Source organism: Mustela lutreola, chromosome 17, assembly GCF_030435805.1.
Source record: "Mustela lutreola isolate mMusLut2 chromosome 17, mMusLut2.pri, whole genome shotgun sequence".
NCBI lineage: Eukaryota > Metazoa > Chordata > Mammalia > Carnivora > Mustelidae > Mustela > Mustela lutreola.
This window is the reverse complement of record NC_081306.1, coordinates 36,980,653-37,001,754: the sequence shown is the minus strand read 5'-3', so window position 1 is coordinate 37,001,754 and position 21,102 is coordinate 36,980,653. Positions and strand designations below refer to the sequence as shown.

The following is a 21,102-nucleotide window of genomic DNA, read 5'->3' as shown; positions in this document are numbered from 1 at the left end:
GTAGTGCAGTTGCTGGGTCATAGGGTAGCTCTATTTTCAACTTTTTGAGGGACCTCCATGCTGTTTTCCAGAGTGGTTGCACCAGCTTGCATTCCCATCAACAGAATAGGAGGGTTCCCCTTTCTCCGTATCCTCGCCAGCATCTGTCATTTCCTGACTTGTTAATCTTAGCCATTCTGACTGGTGTCAGGTGATATCTCATTGTGGTTTTGATTTGTATTTCCCTGATGCCGAGTGATGTGGAACACTTTTTCATGTGTCTGTTGGCCATCTGGATGTCTTCTTTGCAGAAATGTCTGTTCATGTCCTCTGCCCATTTCTTGATTGGATTATTTGTTCTTTGGGTGTTGAGTTTGCTAAGCTCTTTATAGATTTGGATACTGGCCCTTTATCTGATATGTCGTTTGCAAATATCTTCTCCCATTCTGTCAGTTGTCTTTTGGTTTTATTAACGGTTTCCTTTGCTGTGCAAAAGCTTTTGATCTGGATGAAGTCCCAATAGTTCATTTTTGCCCTTGCTTGCCTCGTCTTTGGCGATGTTCCTAGGAAGAAGTTGCTGTGGCTGAGGTTGAAGAGGTTGCTGCCTGTGTTCTCCTCAAGGATTTTGATGGAATACTATGCAGCCATCAAAAGAAATGAAATCTTGCCATTTGGATGGCACTAGATTGGATGGAACTAGAAATTATGCTTAGCGAAATAAGTCAATCGGAGACAGACAACTATCATATGGTCTCCCTGATATGAGGAAGTGGAGATGCAATGTGGAGGGTTTGTGGGGTAGAAAAAGAATAAATGAAACAAGAGGGGATGGGAAGGGAGACAAATCATAAGAGACTCTTAATCTCACAGAACAGAGGGTTGCTGGGGTGAGGGGGGTTGAGAGGGTGGTGGGGTTATGGACCTCGGGGAGGGTATGTGCTATGGTGAGTGCTGTGAAGTGTGTAAACCTGGCAATTCACAGACCTGTACCCGTTGGGCTAAAAATACATTATATGTTTATAAAAAAATAAAATAAATAAAGTGACATACATGACCCTGGACTTAGAAAATGTATAAATTAGGAAATTGCCATGTGTACTGTGAAAGGACTTTGGCAGCATTATTGGGAAGAGCAAATGTTTTTCCTGATTTTGTTTGTAGAAGTGGATTAGTTCCTGGGGGTCGAGCGCGGGGCATATGCAGGGAGGACCTGTCCTGGGAAGACCTGCCTTGGTCATCCTGAGGCTTCAGGAATACCCCAAATCCTGTCCAAGCGGCGGCTCCTGCCTCCGGAAGACACGGCTTCATCTGATGAGGGGGAAAAGGTGAAGACAGGGGGTGCCCTTGAACGAGGGCTCTTGAGGCAGATTGGGGTCTGGCTCTGCACTGACACGGAGCTCCCCCGCGGGCTGCAGCGTCTCTCTGGTCCCTGCGCTGTCCCAGGTGGAGTGTCTGTGCATAAAGGGGAAGGCCATGCCAGGCTGCTGTTGTCAGGAAAAGGAAGACCGCCCCCCCTGCCCCAGATTCAGGCCCTTCCACGGACAACAGCTCTCTGAAGAGAATGACAGCTAAAAATACAGTATGGAAGTCTGGAGAAGGCAGTAAAAGGTTCTTCGTGAACGTCCGAATTTTCTGAGGGCAGTCTTTCAGCTCCTTTTGCTACAAACCACTTGTACAGGTGAGGCCCGTGTGGTGGGAAGATACAGGAGCAAGAGCAGGCAGCACTGGAACAGCAAGAAGGTTCCAGGCATCCTCCTGCCCCCTCCTGTCTGAGAGCAGCAGCTGTTCACAGGGCCAGAGGCGCAGGGACGGCCGTGCTCCCCCGTGACGGGCAAAAATGGAAGCCGATGCCTCACCCTGCATTTTTGCTTCAGATTCCATCCACTTCTGTTGCCTACTCAACTGCCTGCACCAAGCAGGTGTGGGCGCGCTTCCTAGCAGGGGGTAGGTTCATCTATAGGATGTCATGGTCTTCAAAGCCCACAGAGAGAGAGGCCTGGCATCAAATAAGCCACGTGCCAGAAAATCCCACTTAAATTCCCTGTCTACAAAATAAATAGCACTGAGACAATCAGCCATTTGGGAGAAGGCAAGGGTTGGCCCCCACCCAGCATGGCCCGGTGTGTGAATGGTGACCAGGACCACTTACAACCAACATGGCACACACTGGGCACTATCGCTTACAGAGAGAGCTCATTAGCGTGGACCCAACACGACACAATACGCCTTCCAGGGAAAAGCGAAGAAGTCAGCTCCAGAAGGCACAGGCTGGGAAGAAGACAGAGGGGCTGGGTGGCCTTGAGTGTGGTCTTAACGTCACGTCTCTGAGCCTTGGATTTTAACTCCTGAAAATGACATCATCATAATAGCCTTTCAAAGGGCTGTCACAAGAATAAGATGAAACAGTGGGTGCTGGAGAGCTGTGACAGTGCAGAACCCACTGAAGATACTGCTAATTTGGAAACGCCGCGCGTCCAGGAAGTATGCTAAGCAAAGACACTGAAGCCTGCACAAGCCATAGCCTCTCCTAGACGCCTGTTCATATGATCGTGCAGAACAAGCCACGGGATTCGTGTCTTGGAAGCGGGCTGCCTTCCTTTCCGCGGCAGGCAGGTTGGTCCATTCTGACCTGCGGCTCAGGGTGCTTTTGTAATAGTCACAGGATGTCTGGGAAGGTCACAATTAATAACAAAAGTGCAGGGCATTGTCCTCTGACTGGTGGGATACGTTGCCCGGGAGACGGTCTCAGGCAGAACAAGATGATTTTTTTATATGGAAATAAACAGGAGAATGTTTTTAAAGGACATAACCCCTACGCTCCTCTCAAAGAAGCACCCTGCCCATTATTATAAATATTTTATTACTGCACACACATCCTAACCACTTCTTACGGCCTGAGCCACGGTGGTGATTTATTTCCATTTTGTGCCTCCATGGATTCGGCTGTATGTCTGACACAGACACTTGAGCCCTGGAGGGCTCACAGTTGCAAACAGAGCTGATTTGCAGACTGGAGGATTATTTGGAAATGTTTCCAAGTAAATGCATTTTGGCATGGGCCTTTAATTTCTGGAAACTTTGCTATTCACAGGCCTTGGGTCGTACACCCTCATTTTAGGACTTTCTTGATTTAAACCCCTACAAATACAGATGCCCTCTTTCCCAGCACTCAACTCCACTGACACCATCACACAAGATCCTTTTAATGGTGGTAATCCCACAAAATAGAGAAACGAGCAGTTCCTGATGGGGCCTTGTAACATCAGAAAGATTTTCTTATTAAAGTCCTCGCCCCGAGGTTGGTTCTGCGGGTTGACTTTTAAAGTCCTTCCTTGGCAGCTGGAACCTGAGGACCCTTCTCTGTGCATTTGAGATGGAGGCAGTTGGGATGACAGGGTGGGTAGGGCCAGGTGGGGAGGGCAAGGAAATTATTTTCATTACCTGATGAGCACAGGCCATGAGTGACAGCCGGAATGGACAGGAGATCTGGGCCTGTGTGTGTGGGAAGCCCCAGCCTGTTTTTGGGAGGGAACTGGGGACTGCTCCAAGCCCACAGGTGCCCCCTGCCCAAAGGGGCCCTTTCAGTTTCTTATTGAAAGGAGCAGAGTCGGGACGCCTGGGTGGCTTAGTTGGTTGGACAACTGCCTTTGGCTCGGGTCGTGATCCCAGAGTCCCGGGATCAAGTCCCACATCGGGCTCCCAGCTCCACGGGGAGTCTGCTTCTCCCTCTGACCTTCTCCTCGCTCATGCTCTCTCACTGTCTCTCTCTCAAATAAATAAATAAAAATCTTTAAATTAAAAAAATAATAATAATAAAAAAGAAAGGGTCAGAGTGACCAAAGGGTTCCCAAGTGCTGATTCCAGTCCTCTAGTCCCCGTGACCCCTGCAAGACGGCCAGCTTTAAACCACTTCATGTAGATAATGATCTAGCTTGTGTTTAGAGGATAATTCACATGCTTGAGCAAGACCTGAGAAGAGCAGTGAAGTGGTTGTGATGGGCTAATATGTCACGCGTATGGATAAAGGTATGTTAAACCATGAGCGGATGATTGTATCAATAGCTACTGGGAAGAGCGGTCCTCCCTATGCAAAGAGCACAGAGCTAGAGCAGCTACACTTTTGTAACTTCTTATGTTTTTCTAAGACATTACATTTAGCTCCTTTCAACCTCTGTTAACCCAGTATTTGCTGATCACAAGCTCACGAGGGCACGAGCCTGATACTGGGGGGAAGGTAGTGATGGACACCCACAGTTCTTGCCCCATAAGGCTGGGGATGGATGCAAAGTGCAGGTCGTGGAATGAATATGTCTGTCTGTGGCTGTACCGTCTGTTAGAAGAGATTTCATAAATACCTTTTAACATGGCTTTACTTTTTCCTGTTCACTACTTGCATCAACAAACCACTGCAATTATCACATTTGGCGTGATTTCAAGATTAGCAATTTTGACAAAACAGATTTTTTCTCTCCTACCCAGCCAAGTTCTTGTAGAGTCCCCTCAACATTCTCAGAAGGCTGACTGCCCCATATAAGGCAGGGAAAGCAAAGTGGCCACGCTTTGGGCCACATCTGGCCTGTGGAAGTGTGAATTTGGCCTGCCCCATCTTTCAAAACATACAGACTTCATTGCCAATGTTTAGAAACTGTGAGATCGCAGGTAAAAAGTTAGGTTTTTAAAAATTTCTTTGAGTACACTAGGAAACCTGGCAATACTGAACATGTAAGAGCTAGCCTGGTAGCAACTGGTCAATTGTGATAATGTCAACTGCATTATTATTAATTAAAAATTATTCTATTAATAATGCATGCCCTAGGAAAAACTGAAACAGAAAGAAAAAATTTGGAATGAATAGCACACCTTGACCCCAACGCATAATATCCCCCTTCATTCTTCTACCAAGATGCAAGCTTCGATATGTACGCGGATATGCTATGGTTGGATATACAGAGGCTGCCCCTGCAACCCTAGAGTCCGACATCAGCCTGAGTCTCTTGATTACTGTTGGGCTCCTCTAGACCTTTCAGTTTGCGACCCTAGCAAAACAGACCCTGGACTCTTTATAATGAGAACCTAAAAATGGCCAAACACGGGCTACTTGCCTGAGGATATACCCACGCAGCACCCCATTGTGCTCTGTTTCTGGGGGCGGTTGCCACTGGACCATGATGGACTGATTGGTACGTCCACTGGCTACGATATTCTTTGGGGGAGCACTGGGCGGCTCTTCAGGTAACATCAACCTAGAGATAAAACATGGTGAGGGAAAGCGAGATTAGCATCTGAGACAAACGGTCCTCATTTGCATTCTTTGTCTGACTGAATCTGGAGCTTAACTATTTACCAAAATCAAGCGATGAACAAAGCCAGGCACACAGCTGATCAAACTCAGAGGACATGCATGAAATAGGTACAGCAAATCAACATAATAGAGAATCAGTTCAGCCAGCAAGCATGAAGACACAGGAGGTGACCTTATTCTGTCTGGATAACCCACAGCATCTCCACTCCGGGAAGGGATTATAAGCCTGAGCGAGCCAGGCCACTGGCCCACAGCCTGAGATGCCTTCCAAATTGTGTTTTTCCTTAGCCCTTTTAGTATTTCTCATACCAAACTCCCACATTTTGAAAAAAGTCACTTAGATCTCAACTCTCCTATGATTCGGGCCCCGCCAGTGTTCAGGTTGGTTGGGGTAGGCACACTGAAATGGGGGGAAGCCACGGTCCCAGGTCAGGACCATTCAGGAAGGTGCCGTGCCCTGCCAGATGCTTGCTTGTCAGGATGGTGGCAGCAGCTCCCGTTCGGCCAGCAGCCCGAGAGGACAGAGGGAGTGAAGACATGGTCAGCGCCTCATCTCGTGGATACCAAGGCCTGTGCTCTCAGAAACGCCTTGTGTTGGTGTGGCCGGAGCATTAGGGAAGTTGGAGACATTTCCCTCTGAGCATTGAAAGAAAACCTAGCTAGTCCAACACACGAGTGACTCCCTTTCTCTCTTCCTTCTGGTCTTTTCTGTGCATGTGTGGCCGATACCACTAAGGGATGCAGGTTGACTCCTTCTATCAATGTCTTCTTGTTAACTGGATGCTCAGTCTTGCTTTCGGGTCCCAGCTGCCCCGAGAGCCCACCGCGGCTGCGCGAGCACACACCTGCTTGTCTCTGCACTGTACTGGCCTTTGCCCACTTGATTCACGGCACACACCCGGAATTGATAGGTGCGAGCTGGAGTCAGGCCGCGCACGGTGACGCCTGTCATCTCGGGGCCGACATTTGACAGATGTACTTTCCATGGAGAGTCTGAAAGAATGAGCAAAAGGAATTCAGAACCACACAGACACACATCTGAATAATAATAAGAGAATGCAAACTACATTTCCATAAGTTCTCTCATTTCATTTCCAGGGTGGAGGGAAGGGTTATCCCTGTTCCCCAGAAGTGGAAACCAAAGCTTGTGGCCACATGGCTAGCCGCTGATAGCCACTGGGCCTGGCATTGAACTCCGAGACCTCCCGTCGTCCTCATGCTGCTGTCGACAAGCAAAGTGGCTTCTCCTTCAACCCGCATATGGCAGTTTGAACGGAACCAAAATATTCCTCATTCCTGCGTTCCCTGTCAGCGCACACGGTGAGGCAGATTGCAGATTTGTCTCCCAGAAAAGGATGCCGCACATGTCACCAAATGATAAATAAAAACTATATTCATTAACATTTTAATAAAAGAGGAAATGAGCATGATAAAGACAGATGGGCTGTGCATTTTGCAACCCATCTGCGTGGCGGCCCATTACAGCACCGCACCCCTCAGTGGCTTTGGCTGGAGACAGACGTAATGAAATTCGCAACTAGTTTAGAATATCTTTGCACCCAGCTTTCCGGCAGGTGTGCAAGAGCGACTCTGTCAGCCAAATGGGCTCTCGCCTGCAAGGCTTCAGAGGATTCTGCTGGGCTCCCACACCTTTGCGAGATTTTATTTTATTTTTTTTCTTTCAGTGCAGAGTTGAAACATGCTTTCTGGCCCGATCATTTCGTAGAATGATGCCCTGGAATGAACAGGACCTGGCAATGACTTTGAACACCCACTGTCACTTCTCATTTGGAATCGTCATGATGCCTGAGCTGCTTTTGCAAGTTATCAGTGAAGTGAAATTGGGGGAAGGGGGTTCTTGTGGAAATCAAGCCGTCTGCCCCCTTCCTTGGAAGTGGTGCCCGAATCTCTCTCCCCCACACTGGAGATGGTCAGAGAGAAGAGAGCCATGATTTCCACGCTGCTGCCAGCCGTGGGAGCCCTCCACACGTACAATCAACACCTCTTCAGCAAAAACCTACAGACCTAACTATGAGGATCACAGGTCTGTGCCTGGGAACACATGCTGCTCCCTTAGGAGTCACCAAGAAAGAGCCACAAGCCACTTCGAAATGAAATGAGACTCAAGGGCTGGCTCTCACAGCCAGTCGTCTACCACGGAGCTGGAGTTTGGGAGCCGGATTCCTCGACAAAAAGTTATGCCGCTCTGGAGCGGGATGCCAGTTGGGCTACAAAGGCTGAATCTTTTTAATTATTTCGAATAAAGCTGCCTCCAAAAATGGCTTTCTGGGAATGCAGTCCTCAGCACCAGCTGGGCATTTCAGTGTACTTGGCTTTTGATTCTCAGTGATCTAGGTAATCTACGTTGGATGAGGACCCCCTGCTCTTTCCTTCAGAGTGCAACGTGTGCATCCCCAGGCAACTACAGAATTGCTCACACCGATTTCTCTTCTCACTTTGGGAGTCTGAGACCCTTTTAGAAGCATTAAACATTTCATGGTGCTCTGGTCTGCCAAGCAGGCTCCTCTAGCCATTTGTGCACATGGACAACACAAGAACTTTCCCTCGCACCCCTGTAACTGCTGGTGGGGAGCAGCGCCTCTCCCTGCCAAGCCACACAGCAGTGGAGACATAGCTTCCCTCCAGAAGGCAGCCGGTGCAGAGCCGTCACAGCCGACTACGTGTTTCCATTGACAGTTGTTCATTTTTGTTTGAGCTTCTTCTATAAAGCAGGGGGGAGGAGGGGCAAGTCAAAACCACAGGGAGATCCACATCACAACCACAGGATGACTACTATAAAGAAAGCAGAAATGGCATGTGTGGGCGGTGGGGGGAATGGGGGGGAGAAGCTGGAACATTTGTGTCCTGCTGGTGGGGATGTGACATGGAGCAGCGGCTGCAGAAACCAGTATGGCGGCTCCTAACTAAAGGTAGAACTACCGTATGATCTGGAAATTCTACGTCAAAATATACGCCCCGACGAACTGAAAGGAGGGTCACGAAGAGATATTAGTTAAGAACCCGAGTGTCCACTGATGGATGGACAAATGAGCAAAATGTAGTCCATCCCTGCAATGAAATATTATTCAGCTTTGAACAAGAAATTGATACACACTCTGACAGGGCTAAACCTTGAAAATAAGGCAGTCACAAGAAGATGGGGAGTGTAGGATTCCACTGACGAGAGGTCCCTGGAGGGATCAGATCCGCAGACGCAGAGGCGAATGGCAGCTGCCAGGGTGGGGGTTGGGGGCTGGGGAAAGACAGGGAAAGACATTTAATGGATCCACGGCTTCAGTTTTGCCAGATGAGGATAAGAGCTGGGTGGCACGATGTGAATGTACCGACCACTCAACTGGACATTTAAAAGTGGCTAAGATGGTAAAATTTTATGTTATGGTGTGTATTACCACAATGAAACATTTCTTTTTTCAATATGGAAGAAAAAATGGGGAAATAACATAGCACTCCCGAGACTGGCATTGGTCTGAAGTAAGAGACACGTGCTGACTTATCCAGTGCAGAGCCAGGGCCCGGTGGGTACTGGAGCTGGACGGGCCCGTCCGCCTCCCACTACCCCTTGTCTCTCCTCACCTCCCTGCCCCAATCTGGGCCCTGGATGACCTGCCTGGCAGGGCTGGGCTCTTTTTTACTCACCGGGAGATGGCCCAAGACTATCGCATTCTTTACCCAGAGGTTCATGCTCTATTTGGGAAGGTCTACACCACCTCCCTCTCTGGGCTCTGCATCTCCCTTCCCTCTGTGTCCTGAGTTAGCCAGCTCTGGCCCCAGGGTCCTGGTGTCTCTCTCCACCCGCCCCTGGGCAGATCTTCCCTTTGCTGACTCTCTATTTGGATGTTCTAAGTCAAGACAGCCACCTGCTTCTCGTGGGGACCCTGGCCGAGGCAGTGTTCAATAAAACTTACCTCTGTCCCTCTCTTCCTGCAGAAGACCTCAGTGTCTGTAAGCAAACAGCTCACCTGCTCAGTTACCTACAGAGTCCAAGGTCAGAAAGAAGCAAACTCAAAAGGATGGTGGCCAAGTCCACTGACAGAGCCCATGTGTGTCAGCACAGAGGGGGCAGAGAGTGCCTCACGACCCCTCTCCCTCCCTCCCTCCCTCCCAGATTCAGCTCAGAGTATAAGCAGCCCCTCCAAGTGTGGAACCCTATCAAACAGCAGCGAGCCAGCAGATCTGAGGCTCAGCCCCAGTCTGACTCCGCAACAGGGCCTATTAATCTGCCCTGTATCCGGGGGCTCGGCTCAGTCCTTCGGATGCGTCCAAATAAAACTCTTTATTTATTCTCTTCCCTCTCCCTCATAGAAGATAAAAGATCTGGCAGGAAGAGAGATTAAACTGAAAACTAATACAAATGAACCCGATCCATCTCATGGGAACTCTGATTTGAACTGAAAAAAAAAAAAAAAAGAAAGAAAGAAAGTGGTGAGGGAAGGATTTGCTCCCTCCCAAGTCTCTGAACTTGAAGCTTGCTGAGAACTGGTGAAATGTAAAGGGCAGGTCTGTCCCTGACAATCCGTAAGCAAAATCCCTTTAGAAGATGCTCCTCCTGGTCCTCAGAAAGGAGGCCTCTGAGAGGTTCCTCTGAGGGGCTGGGATATAGAAGATTCTTTTGAGAAAGGAAAGCATCCCATAGAAGTTTCAATAGCTTTTTTCCTCCCCTTCAGGGATGCCTCTTGCTCCTCTGATCTAGAAGCCGAAGGAAACTTGGACTTTCCCAGTCAGGCTATTAAACACACCTCTGTTCCACGCGGCCATCACTAATCTTTCTCTTGGCTTCAAGTGCTGGAATCTGCAAGGAGTTAATCACTCCTTTGCTCTGTGGATTGGTGAAAAAACAGGCAGTTTTCAGTCGTCATAAATGTACTGGAAGCTTTTTTTTCCCCCTCAGTAAAAAGAAACTTACCATGTTCTCAGTTAAAGGTATCCGAGGAAGGAAAAGACTTTTTCAAAGAAAATTTTCATTGCCGGAGGGCCTGTAATTATTACTTAGCCCTAATGTCTACATGGTAGCCTCTGTCTGGACACGCACTCACAGCTGTAACCATGAGAATCTCCTTGGGGAGGAGCCATTGTCTCCTCATATGGGTCAGGAAACGAAGACTCAGGGAGGTATAAATACTGTCCCCCTGGCCTTACAGGCCGTCACTTTCCAGACTCGGAGGCAGACCTAACATCACCAAAAGAGCAGCTGGGCCTCCAGCGTCTTCTTTGTGAGATGCAGTGGGAAGTACCGAGCGACATCCAGGCACCAGTGATACACACACACACACACACACACACACATATGGTCCGAGAAAACACATAAAACCAAAAGCTGATGCAAATTCCTTCCCGTCTCTGGGCAATTAAAGAGATGCAGGAACAAATGAAATGACATCCTAAGGAAGCAATCGGCATGGGACATGGTGGGACATCCAGACGCCCTGGCCTCTTCACCAGACGAGAGTAGGGGAAAGGGAAGTGGGGCTCTTGTCGATCAAGAGACAGAAACACCAAAGTGATGGATGGACCTTGTCTGGATCTGGATTTATATTCAAAGAATCAACTACAAACAGTCAATTTTTTAAAAAGCATTTGAAGAGGACACAAAGAAATGGAAAGACATTCCATGCTCATGGATTGGGAGAACAAGTATTAAAATATCTATATTTCCCAAAGCAACCTACACATTTCATGTAAGCCACATCAGGATGCCAAGAGTATTTTTCTCAGAGCTGGAACAAACATTCCAAAGACCTGTAGGGAACAACAGAAGACCTCAAATAGCCAAGTAATCCTGAAAAAGAAAAGTAAAATTGGTGGCATCACAATTCCAGACTTCAAGCTCTATTACAAAGCTGTGATCATCAAGACAGTATGGTCCTGGCACTAAAACAGACATATAGATCAATGGAACAGAAGAGAGAGCCCAGAAATAGACCCTCAACTCTATAGTAAACTAATCTTCGACAAAGCAGGAAAGAATGTCCAATAAAAAGTCTCTTCAACAAATGGTGTTGGGAAAAGTGGACAGCAACATGCGTAAAAATGAAACTGGATCATTTCCTTATACCACACCCAAAAATAGACTCAAAATGGATGAAAGATCTAAATGTGAGACAGGAATCCATCAAAATCCTAGAGAAGAACACAGGCAGCAACCTCTTTGAAATTGGCCATAGCAACTTCTTTCTAGATACATCTCCTGATGCAAGGGAAACAAAAGCAAAAATTAACTATTGGGACTTCATCAAAACAGAAAACTTCTGCATAGCAAAGGAAACAATCAACAAAACTAAAAGGCAACCAATAGAACGGGAGAAGATATTTGCAAAAGATGTATCTTATAAAGGGTTAGCATCTAAAACATAAAAAGAACTTATAAAACTCAACACCCAAAAAACAAATAATCCAGTTAAAAAAATGAGCAGAAGACACAAATAGACATTTTTTCCAAAGAAGACATCTAGCTGGCCAACAGACATATGAAAAGATGCTCATTGTCACTCATCATCACGGAAATGCAAATCAAACCTGGAATGAGATATCACACTAGTCACAATGGCTAAAATCAACAACATAAGAAATAATGAATGTTGGTGAGGATGTGCAGAAAGGGGAAATGTCATACACTGCTGGTGGGAATGCAAACTGGTGCAACCATTCTGGAAAACAGTATGGAGGTTCCTCGAAAAGTTAAAAATAAAAATACCCTACAATCTAGTCATTGTACTACTAGGTATTTACAAAAAGATACAAAACACAGCTTCAAAGGGGTACCTGTACCCCGATGTTTATAGCAGCATTATCCACAATAGCCAAATTATGGAAAGAGCCCAAGTGTCCATTGACTGATTAATGGATAGACAAGAAGTGGTATATACATGCATTGAAATTTTGTTCAGCCATAAAAATGAATGAAATCTTGCCATCTGCAATGAGACAGAGCTAGAGAGCATAATGCCGAGTGAAGTAAGTTGGCCAGAGAAAGACAAATACCGTATGATTTCATTCCTCCGTGGAATTTAAGAAATGAAGCAAATGATCATGTTGTGGGGAGGGACCAAGAAACACTCTTAACTGTAGAGAACAACCCGGGTGTTGCTGGGTGGGGGGAGGTGGGCCGGGTGGTGGGGTAACCGGCTGCTGGGCATCAAGGAGGGCACGTGTCCTCATGAGCACTGGGTATAGTACGGAAGTGATGAGTCACTAGACTTTACACCAGAAACTAATATTACACTGTATGCTAACTAAATGAATTTAAATAAACACATAAAAAAAGCAATTTGGGCCATATAAATATGGACTGAGTATAAGATGATATTAAGGATTACCATTAATTTTGCTATATGTGATGTCATTTAGTTGAGCTATGTATAAAATCACTTAAAGTTGAAATGACATAATTTCTGGGATTTCCTTAAAAATACCCTAGCAAAACAAAACCAAAAAAAAAAAAAAAAGGTGGGCACTCGACGAAACCAATATGGTAATATGTTGATGGTATCAAAAATGAACGCACGAATACCTTTGTGTATGTGTCATATTTTTCATACTAAAAAGTTTCTAGAAAGTGACTGTTTAATCGCAACATGGCCAGCATTGAGCATTGTGACCATCTTAAATCATGTTTGGTAGACGAAAAATGCGATTTCACTGATGCTTTGCCTTATATTTTTTACTATGAATGAGAATTAACTTCTTGCATTAAAACAACTTCCCCTGGGGCGCCTGGGTGGCTCAGTGGGTTAAGCCGCTGCCTTCGGCTCAGGTCATGATCTCAGGATCCTGGGATCGAGTCCCGCATCGGGAATCTCTGCTCAGCAGGGAGCCTGTTTCCCTCTCTCTCTCTCTGCCTGCCTCTCTGCCTACTGTGAACTCTCTCTGACAAATAATAAAAAAAAAAAAAAAAAAAAAAAAAAAAAAAAACAACTTCCCCTGGGTTACAGAGCATTAAGTGAAAGACTTAAGATGCACATTTATTATTTTCTTAATGCTGATTCCACTGTGGTTTTGGCTACAATAGTCTGTGTACTGTGTCTCTTAAAATATAAGCTTTAGGTTATAATAATAATAATATACATAAAAATAATACCCATTTAAATAACCACCCACAAGATAAACTCCGCTGTTTCGATTTTACTCACTATTAGATCCTTCATACCTAGAAGCGTGCCTGACGTGGAGCAGGGGCTCGATCAGTATCTGTTCCGTGAAAGTACCTGCAATGTCCTGGGCACTGGGGTGACTTCATATGTACACAGGTAACCTTCACAAAACCTTGTGGCAGGTATGATCACCCTCACGTTCATATGTGAAAAGGAGACACAGAAGGATGGAATCACAGATCACAGTCTCATCTTTCCACCTTGGCAGAAACTCCCAGGTCAAGGCAACTTTGCTCTTTCCGACTTCTCATTACTGGTCATAGTTAGTATTGACTCCTGCAAGTCAAGAGCCTGGTCCCAGGGATGACCCAGAAGCAGAGCTACACTCTTGGCCCGAAGCTTCCAAGAGTCTCAGCCACGCCACACTAGTGAGAGGCTCTCCTTCCCCATGCTGGTTGTTTAGGATGTAAGTGCTCTGGATTTCTCAGGAAGATACTGCACACTCAGGATGGGTGAGAATCAAAGCCTGGGCACAAATTAAGTTGCTCTTTCCAATGGCTAAATGCCTCTCTGCATCAACAGTGGTAAGGCTGGCTGATGGCACGTACCCCTGATTGGAAGGGACAGGAGTGGCACTTGGCTTTTGTGTTCTTCCTTTTAGAACGCTAGAATTGCTGGTCTAATCATTAGAAGAACATCCCCAAATCCCAACCTAGTGACGTCCTACCAAGCACTTGACCTGCACTCCTTAAAACTTGTCAAGGTTGTTATAAACGGAATGTCTGAGAAACCGTCCTGCCAAGAGGAGTCCAAGCACTGCTAATGCGCTGTAGTGTCCTGGGTGGGATCCTGGGTCAGAACTGAGTGAATGTGAATAAAGCATGGACTTTAGTTAATAATAAATATGTCAATATTGGTTCATTCATTGTGACCAATGTACCACACGGATGGAAGATGTTCCCAAGATGGGAAACCATGTCTGGGCTTTTGGAAATTCTCTATCTCCCAATAACTCCACAAACATGAAACTATTCTAAAATAAACCAGAAGAGAAGAAAAGGCCTGTCTGTTCATGCTGAAGTGGACCAGGAAAGGGAGGTATAAGCTGGGGCAAGTTGCGTGGGACCCACACTGGGAGGCCCTGTGCACTCCGTGGGAGAAGAGAACAGAGCTGGGTGTGCGAGTGCACACAGTTCACGCAGGGAGGCGTGGACAGCAGGCTCAGAGCTGCTGCACAGCCGGGTTTCAAGCCACCGCGACCGTTCCTGATGCTGGAGCCGACGACGATGGGCTGTCCCACTGTTCCAGATGCAGCTCACTTCATCTCTCAGCGTTTGAGGGCCTGCTGTCCATGTGGTGGGGTGACAGCAAGGGGCCATGTCTTCCACAGCTGTGAACGGCAGTTGCTGAGTGCCCTCATGGTCGGAAGCTGGCGTCTGTTCTGGAAGGCGCAAGGACAGATGGGCCTGGAGCTTCTGGCCCACATTGGCACTGGCCCTGACTGAGGCTTCACAGAGACTCCTGGGGCTCTGAATTGTTTTCCTCAATGAGAGCCCCAAGCAACATGAGCCATCCAAAACCCAAGTCCACTCCGGGCATCATATGCCCATGAAGTGATGCGAGAAGTGTAAAAAAAATCAAAAACCAAAAACCAAAAACATATATATATATATATATATATATATATATATATATATATATATATATATACACACACAAAATTTATACTGATTATATATACAACTACACAAAAATTTCATATACATATAAAATTATCTATATATGTATGAAACACATCACAAAAATACATATATATTCATTAACGAAAACTTGGAAAATAGAGTATAAAAAAAAATGAAACCGAACAGGCCCAGGTACATTCTACTGCTTTTTAAAAACCATTTTCATGACTTCTCAAGCACTCTCTGCAATTATCTTCAAGTTTTTCAGACACTACTCTGACCTACGTTTCAGTGTCCAGCTCACTGAGCCACTGAAATTAATTTGGTGGGATGATCACTGTTTGCTTCTCAACAGTCAAGTGCCCTGAACATCCGGTTGTCACGAGAACTGAGAAATGGGGCTTCAAGGCCCAGACAACCTCTGTATGGCTTGGCTGCTCAGACCAAGAGTCAATCCCTGCCCCAAGCTCCTTGTCTGCGACAGGCTGGAGAGGGGACTCAGAGGCAAGCTCAGCGGGCACTACAGAACGGTGTCTCTTGGCTCATTCAAAGCTCGACAGGACATTCCAAGAGAAGCACAGATAAAAACTAGTTCTGCGGGCTGCCTGGGTGGCTCAGTGGGTTAAGCCTCTGCCTTCAGCTCAGGTCATAATCTTAGGGTCTCGGGATTGAGTCCTGCATCAGGCTCTCTGCTAGGCAGGGAGCCTGCTCCTTCCTCTCTCTCTCTACTTGTGATCTCTCTCTGTCAAATAAATTAAATCTTAAAAAAAAAAACAAAAAAACGAGTTCTGCAAAGGGTAAAGACGACTCTGGTTACAAAGTGTTATGGACGAATGGATACAGAAGATATGGTCCATATATACTATGGAATATTTTGCCTCCATCAGAAAGGATGAACACGCAACTTTTGTATCAACATGGACAAGACTGGAAAAAATTATGTTGAGTGAAATAAGTCAAGCAGAGAAAGTCAATTATCATATGGTTTTGCTTATTTGTGGAGCATAGGAATAACATGGAAGACACCGGGAGATGGAGAGGAGAAGGGAGTTGAGGGAAATTGGAGGGGGAGACTGTGGACTCTGAGGAACTAACTGAGGGTTTTGGAGGGGAGGGGGGTAGGAGGTTGGGTGAGCCTGGTGGGGGGTATGGTGAAGGACACGTATTGCACGGAGCACTGGGTATGGTGCATAAACAATGAATTCTGGAACACTGAAAAGAAATTAAAAAATAAATAAATAAAAATTAAAAATAAATAAGTAAATAAATTAAAAAACAAAACAAAAGAAAGTGTTACAAGACTGAGAGGCCTTGACTTTGTAGTTGCGCTGCAGTGTCCTGCTCGGCGGGTGGAAGGCACATTGGGAGGATGGGCCATGCTTGTGACACGAGACAACAAGGTCATTGGGACGGACAGGACGCCACGGAGCCATCACACATATCTAGAAAGTGCACTGAAGCACAAGTTTGGAAGGATTCTGTGACTCGGACCTGCTCACGGCAACCCTGGGAAAGAAGCCTGAGGCCTGAGTCATGGGATGGATGGTCACAACCTGCAGGGTGTGGCGGAGGCCACCAGAGAAACCTGTGTCAGGGAACTCCCTGACCTGGAAGTGGGGAGGCAGCAGGGGCTCTCTCCTAAGACAAGGGGCCAAGAAGCAGACAGTTAAAGTATGGTGCCCCCCACTTAGGGAGAGCTTTCTCTGCTGGAGATATCATCAGAGCAACAAAAAGTGTGCAGAGCCAGAGGAAAGAGGCCCCAAGTGTGGCCTTCAAGGTCGAGAATGAAAGCACTGAGCATCTGGGAACTAAGTGAGCCTCCCTGCCCCCACTACAGAAAGCAGCCAAAGCAACGCCAGGAATGGGCTTTGGGACATTATGCTCTTCACATCCAAGGGACTGGAACCTATGCACTGTGGGTGAGACCTCAGATGAGGCCAAGGCTTAGGCTGCAAGGGGATATGCGCTCCCAGACAGGACACGGGTGCTGAGCTGGAGAAGCCATCTGCTTCAGAGAGGTGGAGAGAAGTCAGGGGGTTGGGAACAGGGATTGGATAATTTCAGAACCAGAGGGGAACGGGGCTGTGGGCAGCAGCCACATCATGATGGTGGCGGTGTGCCCACGCAATGGGTCGGACCTTGGAGAGCTCGAACTTTGGCTGGCTGGAAGCAGGCGGCCCTCTCTGCATTAGCACCAAGCAGTCATAGCAGTGTATGCAACAGGCTTGAAAGGGCCTGCCACAGGGGCGCCCCAGCAAGGGCTGCAGCAGCGCCCCCCCCCCCCCGACATCTTCCTGGAGGGCAGGGAGTGGAGAGGGCGAGAACCCCCAGCTCCCCACCTCAGCCCCTCTCTGGGCCCAACGCACAGCAAGAGAACCACAATGAGTGTCGGTGACACAACTCTGTCTTCCCGCACGGATTTTAAAATTGGAGCAAATGCCATTAATGTGAGGTTCAATATGCAAAAGCCCCAAGAAAAATGAGCTGAGACATAAAATACTTCCTAACAACTCTGAGGCTATTAGTAGATACCTGCGTGAGCTATGTTTCAAAGACAGCATTAAAACGATTGGAAGCATAAAGAACAAAGTCTCTGCAATTTTGGCAAGCAAAACAGCGCAAAGCCTGTCAGCTTTAAAGCACATAATAGCAAGCCGGGATGAAGAAGTCGAACACGCGGTGCAGAGCCAGGCGGGAGTGGATTGCACTTGGGAGCAAACGAGCTCATGGGGAGCGGGGTGCAGCTGCTGGGCGCTGGCTGAGAGGACTCTGGGACCGCAGAACAAAGAGCTGAGCCACACAGCTTAGAGTTATCCCTGTGAAGGACAAGGGAGCCCTCCTGCCTCCCCAAAGATTCTAAGCCCCGGAGAATGCCCCCCAGAAACTGGTCATAGGCAGAAAGTGCCCTGCTTGAGAAAGCTGAGGCCATGGCACTGTCCTGTGCCCAAGAAGACACAGGCTTGGGGAAAGTGCCCCCCGGAGCCCAAAACATCCCCTGGGACTTGGCATGCTCCAGCCAGGTTAGCTGATGACCCGCCCAGGACAACGCCCCTTAGTGGGCTCGAAGATCCCAGGCCCAGCCCCTGGCCTCCCAGGGGTCTTCAGCACCCTTCCTTCCAGGAGCTTCAATCACCAATTCAGAATGAGCAACCTTCCTGCTCGCTCCAGCTGCCTCTGTCCCTCACACCAGGACAGAGCTGCCCACACACCCTGCCGGGTCCATCTGCCAGGTTCAAGTTGGTTCTCACGGCATCACTCCGTGACCTTGTATGGCCCTCTGGGGATCAGAACTGTGGTCTGGTCTCCCTTGGTCTCTGCATGTGCATGTGCGAGTGTGTATATGCACACACACACACACATACACACAGAAGCTTTTAAAAAACATTTCAACATCTGAAGTGAAAATACATATAATATTGGATACAAAATGAAAATGAAAAATAAATAAACCCCCAAATAAAAAATAAACCCAAAATCATTAAGGAGGAGAGGACAGTGCTGAGCTCCTAGGAGGTAGTCCAGCTAAGCACTCAGTTCCGACTGCTCTGGGTTTCCTGGAGGCCAAAGAGAAAAGTGATATGCTGGACAGCAGAGTTTGAAAAGAAAGCTGCTAAGTCACCAGAGAGAGACAGGCATTGTCTCGGTGAGACACCCACCGTGCAGATCCCTCCGGCCTAGAAACGAGTATGGCATTAACTTGTGGAAGATAGTGTTCCTTTCGAAGTTAAGGGAAAATACCTTAATTTGGAGTGTGAGGCTCAAGACCCTGGCATCATGATGGGGACCAAGGCCCTTGGCGTGTCACCTTTTAACTGTGGAGGGCAGGACCTTAGGAATTTACCTCAGGGCTATGAAGCCGAGGACGTTCATAAGAGGAAGTTGTAGGCTATTGTTACATGGAATATTGCTATTTTAGGAATAACTGGCTCGACAGAAGAAATTTCCATAAAGATATTTTAAAAATCATAAGAACCGTGAATAGGAAGAATGTACTAGATCATGAAGAATTGTTTCAAATCAAGATCCTGTTCATTTATATGAGCAGGAAAAGGCTGCAGGGGAATGAGGCCTGCTGAGTGCTGGTCCTTGCAGAAGGAGGACGGACTGAGAAGGGCCACAGGGGAGCCGCCCAGCAGGTGGAAACATTTTGTACCTTACTTGAGGTAGGAGCTATGTGGTGTACGTGTATTTGTAAAAAGTCACTTAAGATCTCTGCATTTCAAGATATGCGAATTATTTACCAGTATGCAACAGAAGATCACTATCATATGTAGTAGCAGTAAACCCCTGGCAGACATTCCACTGAGATCAGAGGATGAACAAGAGACTCGCTACTAGGCTGATTATTCTTTTAAATTATTCTGGCCAACCCTGTAAGATTAAAAAAGAAAAAAGGAAAAAACAAGTCCTTATTATTTGGAGTAGATGTGACTGTCTACCTTGAAAACTTAAGAGGATCAACTGGAAAATCATTAGAATAATAAGAAAATATGGAAAGTGGCTAGACAGAAGACAAACACTCGAACATCAGGACTATTGCAGTATCCCAACAATGTGAGCTACCTCCAAGATGGAATAGAGGGAAAATCTATTCGTAGTAGCAACAGAACAGAATCTTGGCACAACTTTCACACAGAAGTACAGAGCCTGTGGTGTAAGCCAGCAAGCTTCCCTACATGATATAAAAAAGGAGCTAATGAAATGGAGAAACAGGTTATTTTCTAGGTGGAAAGACAGAATCTCCAAGAAGTCAGCTCTCATAAAACTCATGATAGGTTTAACATCACTAACAAAAGTCAATGGAACTATTTTTGAAAGCTGACAAAATAATTCCAATTTTTTTTTCAGAAGAATAAACAGGTGACAAGAACTAGCAAAATTCTTCTTTTAAAAAAGATTTTTATTTATTTGACACAGAGAGAGAGAGATCACAAGTAGGCAGAGAGGCAGGCAAAGGGAGAGCGGGAAGCAGGATCTCTGCTGAGCAGAGAGCTCAATCCCAGGACCCTGAGATGATGACATGAGCTAAAGGCAGAGGCTTTAACCCCCTGAGCCACCCAGGCACCCCAAGAACAGCAAAATTACTAAAAGATGAAGGAAATTGCTTTATCAGTTATTAAAACACATTTCAGAACCAAAACAATTAAAATAGAGACCAGGCAGAAAAACAGACGATTAATGAATGGGTCCAAATAAACCCCAAACAGACCTTTATAGAAATAGGTCCTCTTCATACATAAAAAAGGGAAAAAAAATCCATAAATAAATGGAATAGTCATGGAATTTTGTTGGGAAAATGAATGTCATTTGGAAAAAAATAAAAATCACATGTCAGGGTTTCCATCTAAATTCCAGATGAATTTAAGAGTTAAATATATAAAAAAGTAAAGCTTTAAAAACAAGAAGAAAACTTACAAGAACCTGTATTTTATGCTTGTGTTGAACTATCCAACCAAATATACAAGTAATGAAAGAAATCACAGAGGAAAATATTAACAGATTTAACTATGTAAAAATCAAATACTTCCGTATGTCAGAAAGTAATACATAAAAATTAAGAGTAAAAAGCAAACTGAAAGAATATGTGTCATATAGGACAGAAAAAACCCTAAGGCTCTGATACAAAAGCAGAGGAAAAGAAACAGACAGATCATAGAGAGGAAATACAGAAAGCCAAGGAACTTGGAAAAATGTGTTCAGCAGGACCACTAATCAAAGAAATGCAAAGTAAAAATCTTCCGAACGCAGACATAGGAGAGTATCTTTGCAAGCTTGGGAGGAGGAAAAATATTCTTACAAGTTTCCTTCTAGGTATTTTCATTTGTTGGTGCCCTGCCTTCGCTGTGCCCTCAGGGCCTGGTTTGCTGCCAGGGTAATTCAGCACCATTGGAGCAGGTGACCTGGAACGGTGCTCCCCATCCTAGAGCAGGCCTGGGACAGCTTCCCCCAGAGCAGGAGCCTGGAAACAGTGCCCCCTCCTCAGAAGATCTAGAATAGTGCCCCCCAGAGGAGAAGACCTGGAGAGAGTCCC

The 21,102-nt window shown here is 46.4% G+C and overlaps 1 protein-coding gene across 3 annotated transcripts in view; it reads right to left on the bottom strand.

The window, feature by feature from the left end:
* The window catches only part of SDK1 (sidekick cell adhesion molecule 1), an 867,118-nt gene that overhangs the window by 175,776 nt on the left and 670,240 nt on the right, over positions 1-21,102 (bottom strand). For all 3 annotated transcript variants that reach the window (XM_059154465.1, XM_059154466.1, XM_059154467.1), the window contains exons 15-16: positions 6,127-6,274; positions 5,082-5,222 (exon numbers count right to left, since the gene is read on the bottom strand). In XM_059154465.1, the coding sequence (XP_059010448.1) occupies positions 5,082-5,222; positions 6,127-6,274 (289 nt within the window). The remainder of the gene's footprint in view (positions 1-5,081; positions 5,223-6,126; positions 6,275-21,102) is intronic.